This window comes from Mesoplodon mirus, assembly GCF_964341445.2.
Source record: "Mesoplodon mirus genome assembly, chromosome: 9".
Lineage (NCBI taxonomy): Eukaryota > Metazoa > Chordata > Mammalia > Artiodactyla > Ziphiidae > Mesoplodon > Mesoplodon mirus.
In genome coordinates this window covers 46,467,539-46,487,440 of record NC_138985.1, presented here as the reverse complement: position 1 = coordinate 46,487,440, position 19,902 = coordinate 46,467,539, and the positions used below count along the sequence as shown (strand labels likewise).

The window sequence follows — 19,902 nt, the reverse complement described above, 5'->3', positions numbered from 1 at the left end:
TCAGGGCTGAGAAGTCTGTGTAAACACACTCTGCTTAGTTTCTTCGCTAATTAGTACTGAAGCCTAAGTTTCTTTGCCTAAAAGGGTATATCAACAGGCTGCTTTGATTACTCTTGGGTACCTTTGCACATACAAAATTAAAATTTTTTTTCTCCTGTTAATCTGCCTTGCATCAATTATTAGACCAGCCAAAAGAACTTAGAGGGGTAGAGGAAAATTTTTCCCTTCCTGACAGTGAGAGTAACATAGTAGATTTGCAATTAGCAAAACCTGTTATAGTGGCTGTGATGAGGTCAAAACTGAAAACAAAAGAGACACTTTTGGGAGGGACGGTTCTTGCAAGGAAGAAGATAATTACAAACTTTTTAAACTTCATGCACTTAAACATTCCTGTCAAAACATAGGAATAATGAAAATTGGATGTAAAAATGTAGGAATTGGCATACAAGCAATACTTTAAATCATGAGACTGATGACCCAGAGAGTATATGTCTATTACAGAATGTCTAACAGATATTTTAGTAAAGGTACTAAGTAACTGTGGCAAATAGATCATTTCGGATTGAAAATTTAAGCCAAAGTTCGAGAACCTATGGCCCGTGAGTCAATCCAGCCTCCTGCCTGTTTTCTGTGAATGAAGTTTTATAGAAACACAGCCACACACATTCTTTGACATCTTGTCTATGGCTGCTTTTGCACTATAGCAGAGTGGAATAGTTGCGACCAAGACCATATGGTCGATGAAGTCTAAAGTATGCATTACTGGCCCTCTACAAGAACAATTTGACACGCCTAATATAAAAAATTTATCTCAGATCCAGGGAAAGAAAACGGCCTCAATTATCTCTTGTAAAATGAGAGCATTCTACTAAACGATTTTTCAGACCCTTTTCTTCTTTAACAATCTATTGTTACTTGAAAAGGGCAAGTATTGACATCCCTCATCCATGTCATGTGATAAAGTGAAATGAGCACAGCGCTTATTCTTGAACTGCGGATAATAGCATCTATGATAATCAACTCTTAGGATTGCTCTGAGGATTAAATGGGATTATTTACTTTAAAAGAAAAGGATAGTGACTCATGTCAAACGTTCAATGAGTGTCTGTTATTACTAACATTAACATAATTATACTAATAATATGCATTAGCAGGCCACATTTGGGGTTGGGGTGGGGTTCTGAGAATTATAAATGTCGTGAGAGTTGCATTTCTTACAAATGGGAAGAACAAGAAACAGAAGATCAGTTATATTTTCATTGGTTGAGCAAAAATCCTAGAACTCAGTTATTACCATAAACACATTGAATTTTTTCAGAAGACATTTATAGTTCTTTCTCAAATGATCTAGAAATGGGTATACTACTCAGAGTACTCAGAAGAGACAGGCAGGCTTAACAGTCCTGTCATTCCCAAATAAGAATTTTCCACTACTGACACTAGGATTATCCTGGCAACACTTGTTGCATTCTACCTTAGCAGGTACCAGTGAATAAAGTATCCTGGCATTTGAGTAGAATAAGTATAAACTTCAAAATCCCATAAAATAAAACCTGTGGTGCCTGGAAAACTGAATCATGCTATACTTTTCAAAAGTGTCACGTATAAACTTATTGCAAGTAGAGTTCAAGCCAAAGGATGTTTGGAACAAGAAGCTTTTTGCACTAATTCCATCACCTTTCCATTCTTTCAATAAAAGAAAGTTGAGTTTCCAGAAAACTGCCTAAGTAATCTATTTTTAGGTAGCTATAGATTTTTATCCTAAGGGAATACTGCTTAGGCTTGGAATATTCTAACCATCTTCCTGTCTGCTAATGACTCAAACCATGGACAAGATTTGTTTTACTGTTTTTGTTTTTTCTCAGAATGTGTAGCATTAGTACAGAGAAACTTTTGTAAAAAACATGATCCATCAATACAAACACTATATAACTTGGCAAACACATTATAATCTGAAAGGTATTTTAAATTGTGCTTATACCTGGAATTCTATTAAAATTCAATTATTAAGGAGGCCTTGGAGGCATGTAACTTGCCTTTCCAAGTATAGGTTTTAGGATAAAAACTTCTGTTCAAACACACACACACATAAAACACCAACACACAAGCACCTAGGAAGCTTTTGGATATGAGTGAAATCTTTCTAATTATTTCTGCCAACAAGTTCACAATAATCATCTGCCTATTCAGCTTTCAGAAACAAACCATAAAGATCCTTCTCTAATGTTGCCTATTTTGCTATTATGCACCCAATTTCACAAAACATAAAATCAGAGATTATGCTTCCTCTCTTATTAAATGAAGTACTAAATCTTAGTACTTCTATCTCTTAAATATATCTTGACTCTAGCCATTTCTGCACATTCACTATAAAACTACCCTAGTCCTAGCCACCACCATTATTTCTTAGACTATTGCAATAGCCTCTAAATGAAATCAAATGCATCAAGGAATCCCTCTGGATCACTTTAGTCCATTCCCTGTGTTGCATCCAGAATGATGTGTAAAGTGCAAAGCTGATCACATCAATTTCTACTGTGCAGTACTCCTTTATAGAGTTCAAACTTCGAAGGCCCACCTTGACCTAGACCTGTGTAGTTCTCACCTTAACTCTCCCCAATGTGTAATTCATTCTCTCTGTTTCAGATACACTGGCTCTTTCCAGTTCTAACCATCCTATGTGCTACTCTTTCCAAATAGAAATGCTATTCCTCTTACTCCTCATAGACTCAGACCCCACTCAGCCTTCCAAATTTCAGCTTTCTCCCTTATACTTAAGAAGATCTATCCTGATATTCTATTCCAGGCTAAATTGCCCCTTTCTCAAACAGACCTAATTACAGTTCTTACCTTGGGGTGGTGGATAGAAGGGACAGATAGTGACCAGAGTCCTGTGACCTCCCAACCATTGCATCACTTCCCAGGCTAACTCATCTTTTAATTAAGCTCATATTATTAAGAATCTTCATTTACAAAAACAAAAATAGCTAAATAAAATTATTTCCTTACTTCAGATCAAGATATGAAAATCTGGAAAATTAGCACATATGGAAATGCCTCATTCTTCTAAAGTAAGATGTAGTTTAAAAAAGTATTACATTATGAAATAAGCTACATGTATGTCAAAATACCTGACACACAGATGTTCAGTAAATGCTATATGAATTTATATTAAGCAACTAATTAGATAATGAAGAGACCAGGATAGTTCCCTGTAAAGTGCTAACTAGACAGCACCTAAAGTAAGTTTAAAATGAATTAGTAAGAAACAGCATTGGTGTGAGTTTTAATGATTAATAAATCATTTTCAGAAGGTAGGACCTGGCTACACATGGAAGGATAGATTTCTTGGGAGATGGGAGAAAAATTAATCTTGCAACTGTTGTTAGAAAAAAAGGGATAAATGCAAAAAGGGAAGAGCTAGACTTAATGCAATAAAACCCAGACTATGAAAGAGGAAGATAAATAAGAAAGAGGTAAAAACACAAGAGAAACCATTTTAAAAATCCCATGAGTTTTGTGAAAAGGATTAAAGTACAGAAAGGTGTCAAAAATTGCTCAAAAAAGGAATATCCTACCACCTGATTCATATTGAACATGACTGTAATAATCTAAATTGCTCTACTATATCTTTATGTAAAAGACATCCATCGTGGATCATACAAAAGTAAAAAGACATCACAAAATATTGTAGTACAGACAATATTTTTAGAAAGAGAAGCTACTTAGATGCAATCAAGAACATCCCGCGCTTTTATAGATAAAAATTCTGACCTAAAGTTCAGAGACAGGAAATAACTTGACAAGGTTAATAGGTGTGTGATTTGCACACACCTAGTACCTATACCTTGAATCCCACTCCAGGTTCACATCCTTACCCTGCCAAAGATCTCCTAAAACGTTAAATAGCCAGTTCTTTCTATCCAACACCTCCTTTACAAAAATATAATTTTGTTTACTCCATGAAGTAAAATCCTTTTAGATATTATAAACAAAGTCAGGCTTAGCTATGTTCATATTAACATATATATTTATAATAAATTACAGAAGTATAACATGTAATTTAAAAATAATAAACGGTACGGAAAATATATTTGGTCCCATCTTTGTAAAGAAATACCATAACATAATTAAGCTAAGGGCCATTTCCACTGTTTAAAACAGAATCCAGTGCACAAAAAAAATCTAATAAAAGAAATCCCGACATAATTTTTAAAAACTGAATGACCAAACCAATTGTTTATTTCCTTTTCTAGGGCTAAAATTCATGTAAGCCACTTAACAAAGGAGGCTATTTTCATTTATTTTGCCTCCTATTCATTTCATGTTAAATTTTATAAACTGATTTGCTAGGACAGCACTGGCAAATAAATTCACAAACAACTTTGCTCATCTGACCAAGTTTAGTAAACTACTTAAAATAGAAAATTAGTGATTCCAAACTCCATGCTTAATCAAGAAAAAAAAAATTATTCTGAAAACAGAGAAAAAGTTCTCTGGAATTCATTCTATTTGTACATCCATTAGAACATCATTCTATCTGAAAATAAATAACCTTTATTCATTAAAAGAAAGACTACCAGAAGGTATGTCCTATGAGAATCAGTTCTTTACACATCATCAGTTACATGTCCATCACAATTAATCTTAGGGAATTTCTATATCCAACAACACAAACTTTCTAGTAACCACTGGAAGCAAAGATCTCCTAAAACTTAAAAAAACTGTCAATTCTTTCTATTCAACACCTCCTACAAGAATGACTTCATCATTCCTCATCTTTGTGTTAAATATGAATCCCTTAGTGACTGAAAGGGCAAAAAGGTTCTAAAGGTATCTTAAACCAATATTTACTTAGATTTTATTATTGATTTAGGCAGGAAATACCTGAGACTTACTATACGAGAAGAAAACAAATGAAAACATTTGTAGAATTTTGTGGAAGTGATTGCATTTCTGCCACTGAAGCTGTGTACAAACATGAAAGAGAAAACTTTAAAGTATCTTAAGTGACGACATCACAGATGTTTAACATATAATAAAGTTATAATTTTCTAAGGGAAAAATCAAGGTATCCATAAGGCTACAATAGCAACATGGTTGAGACAGGAATAGAAGAGGGAATGGGGCCTAATCCCTTGGTCATTCATTGGCTATTAAACCACACACACACACACACACACACACACACACACACACACACACAAAATATCCATTCAAAAATAAATGTAAATAAACTAGGACCTGAAACATTCATAGTTAACCCTTGAACAATGTGGGGGGTTAGGGGCACCAACCCTTGGCACAGCTGAAAATCCACACATAACTTATGGTCAGCCCTCCGAATACACGAATCCTCATCCATCCCACAGTTCCTCAGCATCCGTGGATTCAACCAACTAGGATCCTGTAGTACTATAGTATTTACTACTAAAAAAAATCTGCCTATAAGTGGACCTGTGCAGTTCAAACCAATATTGTTCTAAGGTAAACACTGCCCCATAAAGAGTAAACCCAATATGAAAGCAGTAAGAATTATGATAGGAAGTGCTCTCTTTTTTGGTCTTATAAGAAATTTTGCCTTACAAACACACTTTCTTAGTCCAGTAGTAATAAGGTTAACAGAATGAAATGTATAGAACAAGAGTTAAAGTGAAAAATATACATGCTGGGTTCTGTTAGGAAATTTAACAGGACCACAGATTTTTATAACTTAAGTTCAATAAAGACTCAGTTCCCTGTGAAGCTAAAGAAAGAAACCATTAGCACTTAAAAGAAGGAATCAATGTGTTTTTCCAATTGTCATTTGTTCTTTATTAGGAAGAAATTTTAAACACACATATATATATATGTGTATATGTGTATTTTTAATCTCTTTCCATCTTATTATTTAACACATTCATGAGTGCATAAGAGTAACAAGTGTATATGATAAACTGCACATTGGATTGATTCTGTTCCTGGCTCTGCCACTAGTGAGTGTGGAACCTTCTGGAAACAATTTACATCTCTGTGACAGTTTCCCCAGATGTGAATGTATCAAGTGTCAATTGATGGTGGTTTTCCATTTTTTTAATTTGCTGACATGTTCAAATATTAAACATTTTGAAGTATTTTAAAGATCATGTATTCTGATCTATTATGTCAATAAACTACTTCCCTGTAACTAGAACTAAATTAGGCACTTTTGAAGGTTTATTTATGTTTTTCAAAGCATTAAAATTCCATATGGGAATTTATGTTTTTTGCTTAAGTAAATTCATGAAAAGATTCCTATCTCTCCTAAAGCACCAATAAAAATACTGTCTACATTGTCAGGGGAAATTAGAGCTCTTGGATAATTATCCAGATAATTACTGTAAAATTATTTTGCTGTGGAAAGTGATAAACTATTTTATCAAGTAAAATTAAAGAATTTGCTTCATTTCTCAGTTTTTAACTTCCACTTAAATTTGTGGCCAATTTCCTTCTGCTTTTAAAAATTAAACTTTTGGTGCCTATTATATGAATCAGCTATGCTCACTGAATAAATAAGAATATACTGTCCATTATCTCATCTGATAGTAGTACTAAAGGATATTTTGTGGAAATCTTGCCAGATCCAAATAAAGTGGAATCTCTATTTTATTTTCTGGACCTGGAAAGTATTTTTTGACAGTTTTACATTTGATTTTACATAAACTTGGATGGAAAACAGCTACACTTAGCCTTGTCTTCTGAAAATCTCCTCCATTACTGGGGAAAAAACATCTCTCTGATCATTAATTTCTAAGCAAAGACAACCTACGATTCAGACTCTTAACACTTTTGTGTCTTGTACAATTTAAATAGAAGCCTATGGGGTTTTTTTGGAATGATATTTATATCAGAAACTTTATGAATTTACCTTTTACTATTCTAATAGATCTAAAATATTGTCTTTTCTAAATATTTGTTTATCATTACTTTAGTGAACAAAAACAAATAATAGGAGTAGAAAATAGAAAACTGAACATGTCCCATGTTGATAGTTAATGTATCAGATGATTCCAAAAGAGCTTTCAGATGACCCTCTTGACAGCTGCAATCTGGAAAAGGTGCTAGCAGTACTATCCACCCCCTGGTAACCGCAAGAAAGAGAGGCTAACAAAAACTTCAGTCAACTCGGGATAAAAACTTGCCTCCTTGATAACTTACGTGATAGACTAAACAGCATCAAAAATCACATCTGAAAAGGATTCTTAAACATAATTCCTACACAACTTTACGAAAGAAAGCATTGGCTTTTAATGTTTATAAGGTTTTTCTTGTTAAAAAAACACAGAAAGTGATCTAAATTTTTAAAATTCCTTCATGCCAACCAGTTTCTAGTCTTAAAAAGGCTTTTTTTTTTCTTTCAAGTAGAGACTAGTCTAGTACAAGGTGTGATTGCTATCCAAATATGTGTTCCCAAAGGCTCACAGTTGAAAGATTGCATACAATAACAAACGTCATCCTAAGCCACACAGATGCACTGAGAAACAGAATACTTAAAAAGTGACCCCACCCAACTATCTCTCCTCACTTTAATGCTGGCACCTATTTTATCATCCGTCAGTCTCCAGGTGACTACAGAAATTTGGAAAATTCTGATAACTCATTATAACTACAATTAAGTTATACCTACCAAAACAGAAGATTTTTTAAGTTGATCAAATTAACATTGATAAATTCCTTAAATCATATTCAACATCATCAAGAATTAAGAAGCAGGGCCTCCCTGGTGGCGCAGTGGTTGAGAGTCCGCCTGCCGATGCAGGGGATACGGGTTCGTGCCCCGGTCTGGGAGGATCCCATATGCCGCGGAGCGGCTGGGCCCGTGAGCCATGGCCGCTAAGCCTGTGCGTCCGGAGCCTGTGCTCCGCAACGGGAGAGGCCACAACAGTGAGAGGCCCGCGTACAGCAAAAAAAAAAAAAAAAAAAAAAAAAAAAAAGAATTAAGAAGCAGGCAAAATTAGACTACCTAAAATACATCAAAAAAATATAAGAATGATGACTAAATAGATGGTCCAAAAGGGTATTGTGAACAAAGTAGTAATAAAGAATATTTCTTACAAAACTAAAAATAACCAAAAATATTTTCACAAAAATGACCACTTGAAATGAAGCATGTCACAACATATTATCAAATAAATGTCTACAAGATCATTCAAAAAAGTTTATTTTTGCAAACATAACCTAAATTTTAAAAATAGAAGATAAAATTATTTTAATAAATATCTTAGTTCTTCTAAAATAAAATCCCAATTATTTGTCCTACTTTTCATGCTAAAATTTTGTTCCTTTCTCTACATGGATCTTAAAGCAGTAGCCTCTACCTACGCCAGTTTATCTTAGATAACAAAAACCTCCTAAATTAAGTATTTCCTAACCCATTTTGCTTTCATAAAATCCAGGGAGAAGTTGATCTCTGATCTTTGAACAACCGAGAACCCTACAGAACCCGAACTAAAACCTAAGCATCCTAAATACCTAGAACCCAGCACCATTAACTGTCCATTCCTTTAGTAGTTAGCTCCCTCCAAGGTGTAAATACTCCAGAATGAAGTTGAAAGTCACACGTACTTTCTGAATGACTACTGAATGACAGCTAACCAGGGTATTCCAAAATATTTTTCTATATCTACATAAGAATATAATAGAAGAGATATGTGGGCTTCATCAATACTGTAGTCCTGACATCAACTTTTTAGCACTGAGAACATGATCTAATGTTTTCGTCAAACAAATGCCCCAGCTAAACTGACTTTCAGTCCCATTTCTTCTGAATATTTGTCCTTGTACAGTAAAACATGATGACACTGCAAATGAGAGCCTTAACTAAATACCCTCTGAGTTGAAAAAACCCTCACAAACACCTACTCAACCACAATTTTCCTTTTCATCTGACTGATTCCTACCAAGCCTTCCTCTCTTCAGATGGACTGGAAATCAAAGTTGATAAACCATGGCATAGGAAAAAGGACCACTGTACTACATGTCAGCCAAGAAAAAATAGGCCCGTAAACATTTACAATACGTGTATTCAATAACTATTGAATCACATAATCAAAAAATAAAAATGGAGATAATTTTCTATGACTCGGATGTCACTTTGGATTTATTTTCTGATGAATAAAATCTACCTGTTGAGGGAAGCAAATGAACAGACTCTTCTCAGAATTTAAAAGTGCTTTAAAAAGGCTTATTTTAAAAAAAAATCCCCCATGGTAGGGTCCTTTTTGTCTTGGCTTAATCTTCTAGAGAAGTAATTCAGATAGAAGCAAAGTAAACACACCATAGCCTCAGAGCTACCTGATTCACATAATATCTTTTCAATTACATATATATGTGTATATGTCTGCATATGTATTCATACTTTCATATCCACACACTATACGTGTATGTATTGTTCCCACTTAACTAATGTAAAAATTGTGTCCCCAGATATCTAGACTCAACTTTAAGTCTTTTATTCTACACTATAATATTTTCCACGCAACTATTTATTTGGGGAATATTTGAATGATTCTGCCAAATTTTAAGTCACAGGGAAACTGAAATGGCCTTTTGGCAATTTGGGGATAAAGTAGCATCAGAAGGAAAAAAAATTTGAAGCCTATACACAATCATTTACAGGACAATTAAAAAATCCAGAGACAATTTACTTGACTCTCAATCCAACAAGGCAGTATTCTTTCCTTTCCAGTGATTTGTTCCACTCCAAGCCAGATATGTTCTAGAGACATTTTCCTATTAAGTTTAATAATAACCCTAATAATCACCACACTGATTCTACCTATGCAATGGGAAAATAACAGGTAGACAAGTATTAACTATAGAGTGACAACTCTCCAGTTTAAAGTGAACATTTTACAGTTTTTATAGCATATTGACTTAGCATATACTGACTTATAATAATACTATTCTAAAACTAGTTCCCGTAGACACTTCCTTCTTAACTAGAGGATTGTCCATCTTTTCCCTTAGTTTAATACAGAACACTAGGTAGCCAAAAAAAAGAATGAAAATCTGGCATTTACTAGGATACATGAAATGGAACTCTACAGAAGTCAACAGAAAACTAAATCCAAATATTTATGGAAGCAATACAAAGGACTGAACTTGAGATACAATAGTAACAATAAACTACAAGAACTAACAGCTTAAAAATGCTGTGTGTGTGTGTGTGTGCGTGTGTGTGTGTATTTGGTGAAGAGAAGCAGAGGAAAGGGGTAGAAGGAAAATTCATTGATGACACAGATTCCCACCTGCATGCCTGCTGCAACTATACTGCCACTAAGAGAAGTCAACTGACCGGGAATGTGGTTTTGAGAGAGATCTGACATGCTAGGTGTGAGAAGATAGTCAAGTACTCAAATGGAAGTACCTGATAAAATGCTGAACGATGTAGGACTGAAGCTCAGGAATCAGATTAGAGCAGCATGAGTAAGCTTTGATTCATCTCATCCAAATTGGAAAGAGCAGGAGCTAGACTATTCAATGAAACTCACATTGCATAGCTGCCAAGGGCCCAGCACTATAATATCAACTACATTTTACATTCATTCATCTTAATCCTGACAGTGATTTAAGAAGTAGGGCTACTAGCCTCATTTCTAAAAGGAGGAAAGCAAGCCTCAGAAAAGTTAAGTAACTTGACCAAGGAACCAAGGTATTTTGAATTCAAAGCCTTTGCTCTCTTTACAGTACTCTTCTGCCTCTTCAGAAGAATATCTGGGGACATGGTATGAATGAGATTTCTAAGCAAGTTAATGGGGAGCAATGAATAGGGAGCCAAACAGAACTCTGAATTTATCTCCAACCTATGGAGACTTAGAGCCCTTCAGCATTAGGAACATTTCATGCTGTTCCTAAAAATCTCAATGAAAACATCTATATTTCTGTTAAAATCATCCAAATGAGGAATTTGGGTTTCCATGATCAGCAGAACTCATGGAACTCATCTCTAGGGCATAAAATCAAATACAAGGGGCTTCCCTGGTGGCGCAGTGGTTGAGAGTCTGCCTGCCGATTCAGGGGACGCGGGTTCGTGCCCCAGTCTGGGAGGATCCCATGTGCCATGGAGCGGCTGGGCCCGTGAGCCATGGCTGCTGAGCCTGCGCGTCCGGAGCCTGTGCTCCGCTACGGGAGAGGCCACGGCAGTGAGAGGCCTGCGTACCGCAAAAAAAAAAAAAAAAAAAAAAAAAAATTCAAATACAATAGGGAGGTGAAATAATCAAACTTCCCTCAATTGCTAATTTGTTTCTACTTGCATGGCTCAGTCTAGAGCTACTTATTTTTAGTGCAAATTTTCTTTATTCCATATTAATAATCTCAACTAACAAGAATTTAATTCCCACACTATGGCACAGGCCTGAGCTTTATGAATTCAACAATTGCTAAGCAATTGTTTTGAGAATTTCATGTTTGGAATGCCTTCCCACAGCAAAATGCTGCTGACAACAGATTCTTCTCAGCTAGTTTGTCAGTCCTGGGCTCTGATTTTGTTACTTCCTGGTTTTGCCCTCTGAAATTCCCCTCTGCTGCACAGTTTAAAAGGCCAATCAAGTAAATTCTGTATGAAACATACACTTTTAGGCTTTCACAGAAAAGATCTCTCCAAAACTTTCATGGGCCATTTTTCTAGGACTTCTCTTTTATCTGTTGCTCATTCTACTTTTGCTGTCCATGGAACAGAGAAGATGAAACAACCTAAGAGTATTTTCTTCCATCTGATTTGTGCCCCTCAGTTTTTTAACTTTGGGATTTCTTCTCTAATGTCATTCTGGTAGTACACTAAAATAAAGTTCTTTCCCATCATCCAAATAACAAGTCAACTCAGCAATAACCTCTGAAATTCTAATGAAGGAAAAGACATGCAATTTTTGCTAGGGTGAAAACCTATCAGTTCAACCAAATAATTGAAATAATAAGGACCTGCAGTCAGATTAGTCAAAGCAAGAAAGTGCATTCAAGAACCCAATGAGAAGAGTTTCTTCGTTTGGGTTTAGGTGGATTTCTTCAGTTGGATGAAATTTTGTTAAAAAGAAAACTTGAATTTCAAGGAACAAAGCCTAAGTTTGAAAAGTCTGCATTAATTCACTTACTGAAATAACAACAACAGGATGTAAAATGGAAAGATTACTCTCTTCAAGCATATTCAGTAGTTTCTGGGTTTCTTCAAAATCAGAGGTCATAACCTGAAAGACCAGAAAAATAAAAGAAGTTCTTAAATGACTTAAGAGTTCATTCAAGGAGAAAAATGGAGAGCTTTTAAACATTTAAACATTCAAAATATCTATCAAGCTTAATTTTAAATTTTCAAACAATGTTAAATGATACCCATAAGATTATAGCTTAAAAATTTTTTAATTCATTAATTCAAACCTATCTTCTTATCTACTTTTTATCAGAAATTTGAAAATACCGTCTAAAGAAATATCATCCTCTTTTCATTATGTGAACTAGGTTGTTAGAAAATGTTATTTCCCTATTTCAAAAGACAAAAATAACATTTCTAAATACATATTGAATAACACAAATCTATCAAAATCTTAAATTCAAATACTTAAGAAACAAGAAAACTAAGTACTTGTCAAACATTACATTTATACAAATCCTCAAGTGCTTTCAATCATTTGTATTAACTACTTACATTCACACAAACAAAATTGTAGCATTGCTCTAAGATGATTTGCTGAAGATCTCTGCCAGATATGACTTTTACATGCTAGGAGAAAAAATTAGAGGAAAAAAGAGTTTACAAACTAGATAGAAAGACCAAACATGAGCATAAACAACTTTATGAGCACAAAATTTCTATAGGCACATAACGCCAAGGACCATGCATAAGAGCAAAATAATTCAGACTGAGCTTATGAGGAGCTAGGAGTCTGAGCCCCACGTTGGACTCCCCATTCCGAGGGGCCTGCACCAGGAACATGAGCCCCCATAACGTCTGGCTTTGAAAACCAGTGGGGCGCACATCCGGGAGAGGTAGAGGGCTGTGAGAAATCAAGATACTGCTCGTGAAAGGCTCACACACAAACTCACTCAGTCCCAGCACAGAGACAGCACCTTGAAAAGAGCCTAGATATTATCAAAGGAAATTTACTGACTAATTTCAGGGCTTGTGCTGGAGGGGCAGAAATCTGGTAGAACTCTCTCCATGTACAGAAGCACTGGCAGGCAACATTTTGTTTTTTTCAAACTCTTCTTCTACCTACCAGGCCGTTGCCATTTCTGCCACTGTTATCAACCTAGTTAACCCATGTGCACTACCCCAGTATGTCCCTGAGGAACAGCCCTCCTCAACCCACCCAACCCGGCTGGCTTCTCCAAAGTAGCTGCTGCCCCACCCCACCCAGTGGCTGGCCTCAGTCAGCACCAGCACCCCTCCAAAGTGGCTCCCGCTCTCAAAGGCCAGCCCCACACATCAGCAGGCCTGGAGCAGTTGTGGCCAGACCTTTCAGCCAGCCAGGCCAAGAACCAGCACATCGTTTCAGCATGCCTGCAACAACTGTGGCCCAACCACAATAGGAGGGCACAACGACCAGGGGAGACTGCACCATCAGGCCCCACAGGACACCATTTATATAAGGTCACTCTTTCAAAACCAGGAGATGTAGCTGATATACCTAATACACAGAAACAAACAGAGTTAGGTAAAATGAGGAAACAAAAGACTATCTTCCAAATGAAAGGTGGCAAAACTTCAAAAAAAAGGGGCTTCCCTGGTGGCGCAGTGGTTGAGAGTCCGCCTGCCAATGCAGGGGACATGGGTTCGTGCCCCGGTCCAGGGGGATCCCATATGCCACAGAGCGGCTGGGCCCGTGAGTGTGTCTAGAGCCTGTGCTCCGCAACAGGAGAGGCCACAACAGTGAGAGGCCCACATACCGAAAAAAAAAAAAAAAAAAAAAACTTCAAAAAAAGAACTAAACAAAATGAAAACGAACAGTTTCATCAGATAAAGAGTTCAAATTAACAATAATAAATAAGCTCACTGAATGGGGAGAAGAATGTGAACTCAGTGAGAACTTAAAAAGAAAATATAAAAAAGAGCCAATCAGAGCTGAAGAATACAATAACTATAATGAAAAATACACTAGAGGGAATCAAAAAGAGATCAGAAGATGAAGAAGAATGAATCATCAATCTGCATGATAGGGTACTTGTAATCACCCAATCAAAACAACAAATATAAAAGAAGAATTTTAAAAAATGAGAATAAAAAAAAAAGGGACCTCTGATACAACATCAAGTATACTAACATTTGAAGTACAAGGGCCCCAGAAGAAAAAGAGAGACAAGGACACAAAACCTATGTGAAAAAACAATGGCTGAAAACTTCCCAAATGTGGGGAAGGAAACAGACATCCATGTCCAGGAAGCACAGACAGTACCAAACAAGATGAACCCAGAGAGACCCACACCAAGACACATTATAATTAAAATGTCAAAATTTAAATATAAAGAGGGAATTTTAAAATCAGCAAGAGAAAAGCAACTAGTTACATACAAGGGAACCCCCCCATATGACTATCAGCTACTTTTCAGCAGAAACTTTATAGGCCCCAGAAGAGACTAGCATGATATATTCAAAGTACAGAAAAGAGAAAACTTACAACCAAGAATACTCTACCTGGCAAGATAAAGAGTTTCCCAGAAGCAAAAGCTAAAGTAGTTCATCACCACAAAAATGGCCTTAAAAGAAATGTTAATGGGAATTCTTTAAATGGAAAAGGCCATAGCTAGAAACCAGAAATTTATGAAGGAAAAACTCACTGGTAAAGGCAAACATATAGTAAAGGTAGTAGTAGATCAACCACTTACATAGCTAGTATGAAGATTAAAAGACAAAAGTAGTAAAATCGTCTGTATCTAAAATATTTATTTAAATGATACCCAAAGTAAAAAGATATAAAATATGACATCAAAAACATAAAACATGGGTAAGAATAAAATGTTGTGCTTTTAGAATGCATTTGAACTCAAGACACCATCAACTTAAAATAGACTACTATATACATAGTTTGTTATATATGAACCTTATGGTAACCACAAGTCAAAAACCTCTAACAGATACACAAAAAATAGAGAAAGGAAACCAAACATAACACTAAAGAAAGTCATCAAATGAGAAGGGAAAAGAACGAGAGAAGAAGAAAGCGATAAAGAACTACAAAACCAATCAGAAAACTAACAAAATGACAATAAGTACATACCTAATCAACAGTCACTTCAATCAAAATGAACTAAATGCTATAATCAAAAGACACAGGTGGCTGAAAGGATAAAAAAAAAAAAATAAGACCCATCTATGGGTCACCTTCAAGCGACTCACTTCATATCTAAAGACACACACAGACTAAAAGTGAAAGAATGGAAAACATTTTCCATGTAAGCTAGGGTAGCAATATGCATATCAGACAAAATAGACTTTAAAACAAAAAATGTAACAAGAGACAAAGAATGTCATTATATAAAGATAAAGGGATCAATCCAACAACAGACTATAACACTTATAAATATCTATGCACCCAAAAAAGGAGCACCTAAGTACATAAGCAAATATTAACACACATACAGGAAGATATTGACAATAATATGATAATAGGAGACTTTAACACTCCACTTATACCAATAGACATATCACACAGAATACCAATAAGGAAACATTGGCCTTAAAGACACAATAGACCACTAAAACTTAATAGATATATACAGACCTTTCACCCCCAAAACAGCAGAATACACATTCTTTAAAAATACACGTGAACATTCTCCAGGTTAGATCTCATGTTAGGCCACAAAACAAGTCTCAATAAATTTAAGAAGACTGAAATCACACCAAGCATCTTTTCTGACCCAAACAGTATAAAACTATAAATCAATTACAAGAAGAAAACTGGAAAAAAAAAACCACAAACGTTTTGGAGCCTAAGCCAAAAACTACTAATCAATCAATGGGTCAATGAAGAAATCAAAAAATACTCTGAAACAAATGAAAATGGAAAGACAATTGTTCCAAAATCTATGGGATTCAGTGAAAGCAGTTTTAGAAGGGATGCTTATAGTAATGCAGGCCTACCTCAAGAAACAAGAACAATCTCAAATAAACAATATAACTTTACACCAAAAGGAACCAGGAAAAGATGAATAAAAGAAACACAAAGTTAGTTGAAGGAAGGAAATGATGAAAATCAGAGCAAAAATAAATGAAATGGAGACTTAAAAAACATTTTTTTAATCAATGAAACTAAGAGCTGAGGTTTTAAAAAGATTAAAAAAAATTCACAAACCTTTAGAGAGACACATCATGAAAAAAAGAAAAAGAGCCCAAATAAATAAAAAGAAAGAGAAGAAATTACAACTAATACCACAGAAATACAATGGACAAGAGATTACTGTGAATAATTATACACCAACAAATTGGACAACCTAAAAGAAACGGATAAATTCCTAGAAACATAAAATCTTTTAAGACTGAATCAGGAATGAATAGAAAATCTGAACAGACTGATGACTGGTAATGAAATTAAATCAGTAATGAAAAAACTCCCAACAAACAAAAGTCTAGGATGTGAGGGCTTCACACGTGAATTCTATCAAACATTTAAATAAGACTTAATACCTACCCTTCTCTAACTATTCCAAAGAACTGAAAAGGAAGAAATGCCTTCAAACTCATTTTAGGAGGTCAGCATCACTGTGATACCAAAACCATATAACAACACTACAAAAAAAGAAAATTAATATTCATCAGGCCAATATCAATGATGAACATAGATGCAAAAATCCTCAACAAAATATTAACAAACTGAATTCAACAATACATTAAAAGGATCATACACCATAATCAAGTGAGATTAATTCCAGGGACACAAGTTTGATTCAATATTCACACATCAATGAACATGATACAGCACATTCACAAAATGAAGAATAAAAATCATATGATCACCCCCATAGATCCAAAAGAAACTTTTGACAAAATTCAACACCCAGTTATGATGGAAACTCTTAATAAGGCAGGTATAGAGGGAACATATCTTAACATAAAAAGGTCATATATGACAAACCCACAGCTAACATCATACTCAATGGGGAAGAGCTGAAAGATTTTCCTTTCAGATCAGGCAAAAGACAAGGATGCCCACCATCACCACTTCTATTCAACATAGTATGGGAAGTCCCAGCCACAGCAATCACACCAGAATAAGACATAAAAACCATACAAAGTGGAAGAGAAAAAATAAAACTGTCACTATTTGCAGATGATATGACACTATGTATAGAAAACCCTAGACTCCACTAAAAACCTATTAGAACAAATGAATTCAGTAAAATTGTAGAATACAAAATATGTAGAAATCTGTTGCAGTTCTGTACACTAATAATAAACTATCAGAAAGTGAAGTTAAGAAGGCAATTCTATTTATAATTACATCAAAAAGAATAAAATACCTAGGAATAAATTTAACCAAGGAGGTTAAAGACCTATACTCTGAAAACTATAAAACATTGATGAAAGAAATTAAGGATGACATGATTAAGTGGAAAGACGTACTGTGCTCATGGATTGGAAAAAAAATTTTGTTAAAATGATGATACTACCCAAAGCAATCTACAGATTCAGTACAGTCCCTATCAAAATACCAATGGCATTTATCATAGAACTAATACAAATAATTCTAAAGTACCTATGGAATAACAAAGGACCCCAAATAGCCAAAGCAATCTTGAGAAAGAACAACAAAGCTGGAGGTATCATGCTCCCTGATTTCAAACTATACTACAAAGCTATAGTAATCAAAACTGTATGGTACTGGCACAAAAGCAGACATATAGATCAAGGGGACAGAGGAGAGGGCCCAGAAATAAACCCACCCATATCTGGTTAATTAATTTATGACAAAGAAGCCAATAATGCATAGTGTGGAAAGAAAGTCTCCTCAATAAATAGCTCTGAAAAAACTGGACAGTTACATTCAAAAGAATAAAACTGGACCACTTTCTTATACCACATACAAAAATATACTCAAGACAGATTAAAGACTTAAACAAAAGAGCGGAAACCGTAAAACTCCTAGAAGAAAACATAGGCAGAACACTCTTTGGCATAAATCATAGTAAATTTTTTTGGATCTGTCCCCTAAGGCAAAAGAAACAAAAGCAAAAATAAACAAATGAGACCTAATTAAACTTACAAGATTTTGAATAGCAAAGAAAATCATTGATAAAACAAAGATACAACCTACTGAATGGGAGTATTTGCAAATGATATGACCCAAAAAGGGTTAATATCCAAAATACATAAACAGCTCATACAACTGTATATCAAAACAAACACACAACCCAATCAAAATGGACAGAAGTCCTGAACAGACATTTCTCCAAAGAAGACATATAGAAGGCCAGCAGGCACATGGAAAGATGCTCAACATCACTAATCATCAGAGAAATTCAAATCAAAATCACCATGAGAGATCACCTCATACTTGTCAGAATGGCTATCATCAAAAAGACCACAAATAGGGCTTCCCTGGTGGCGCAGTGGTTGAGAGTCCGCCTGCCGATGCAGGTTCGTGCCCCGGTCCGGGAGGATCCCACATGCCGCGGAGCAGCTGGGCCCATGAGCCATGGCCACTGGGCCTGCGCATCCGGAGCCTGTGCTCCGCAGTGGGAGAGGCCACAACAGTGAGAGGCCCACGTACCGAAGAAAAAAAAAAGACCACAAATAGCAAATGTTGGAGAGGGTGTGGAGAAAAATGAACCCTAGTGCACTGTTGGTGGGAATGTAAACTGGTGCAGCCACTATGGAAAACGGTAACAAGGTTCCTCAAAAAATTAAAACTATAACTACTATACTAACCAGCAATTCCACTCTTGGGCATTTACCCAAAGAAAATGAAAACACTAATCAAAAAGACATAAGCACCACTGTGTTCAATGTAGCAGCCAAGATATGGAAGTGCCTGTTGACAGATGAATGCTTGAAGATGTGGAGGTGTGTGTGTGTATTTTATTTATATTTATATATATATATATATATATATATAGACACACACACACACATATGTATGTATGTATGCATACACAGTGGAATATACTCAGCCATAAAAAAGAATAAAATCTTGTCATTTGCGACAACATGGATGGAACATCCATGATATTCCAAGAGGGTGTTATGCTAAATGAAATAAGTCAGATAGAGAAATACACTTATACATGGAATCTAAAAACCAAAACAAATGAACGAACAAAATAAAACATAAAGAGACTCAGATAAGGGAAAACAAGCTGGTGGTTGCCAGAGGGGTGGGGATGGGGGAGGTAAGGGTATGGGCAAAACAGGTGAAGAACATAAAGTAGTACAAACTTCCAGTTACAAAATAAGTCATGGAATGGAATGTACAACAAAGGGAATCTAGTCAATAACATTGCGGTAATTTTGTATGGTGACAGATGGTTACTAGACTTATCTTGGTGATCAATTCATAAGGTATATAAATGTTGAATCACAATGTCATACACCTAAAACTAATATGTCAACTATACCTCAATAAAAAATAAAAATAATAAAAACAAAAAGAAATTATTATATATGATAGAGAAATAAGACTTAAACTAGGGCAACAATAATGAGAAGATTATTACTAGAGGTAGCCCCAGACTAGATAGAAAATAGTACATACACTATAAAAACTTTCCTAATAAAATTTTTCTTCCATATAGTTCAATGCTCTAATTATTCTCTATTTTTTCTATTATAGCAATATGAACAAAAAACTAATAAACAAGGGCTCTGTTATAATGATATCTCTGCTATAACTCTGTACGAAGTCACATTTTCGTGGTTAATACTGGCATTACGTTTAGAAAGCTTTAGTTATATATCTA

General features: G+C 35.2%; 1 protein-coding gene across 4 annotated transcripts in view; it reads right to left on the bottom strand.

Moving 5' to 3' along the window:
- CRPPA (CDP-L-ribitol pyrophosphorylase A) overlaps positions 1-19,902 on the bottom strand; it is a 299,753-nt gene that overhangs the window by 122,985 nt on the left and 156,866 nt on the right. For 3 of the 4 annotated variants that reach the window (XR_014295064.1, XM_082633140.1, XM_082633139.1), the window contains exons 7-8: positions 12,656-12,730; positions 12,108-12,200 (exon numbers count right to left, since the gene is read on the bottom strand). Coding sequence is in view for 3 of the 4 variants with exons in the window: in XM_082633140.1 (XP_082489266.1) it covers positions 12,108-12,200; positions 12,656-12,730 (168 nt within the window). In the remaining variant the exon portion in view is untranslated. Of the gene's footprint in view, positions 1-12,107; positions 12,201-12,655; positions 12,731-19,902 lie in introns of those variants that run through there. The other variant, XM_082633141.1, reaches the window with a different exon arrangement.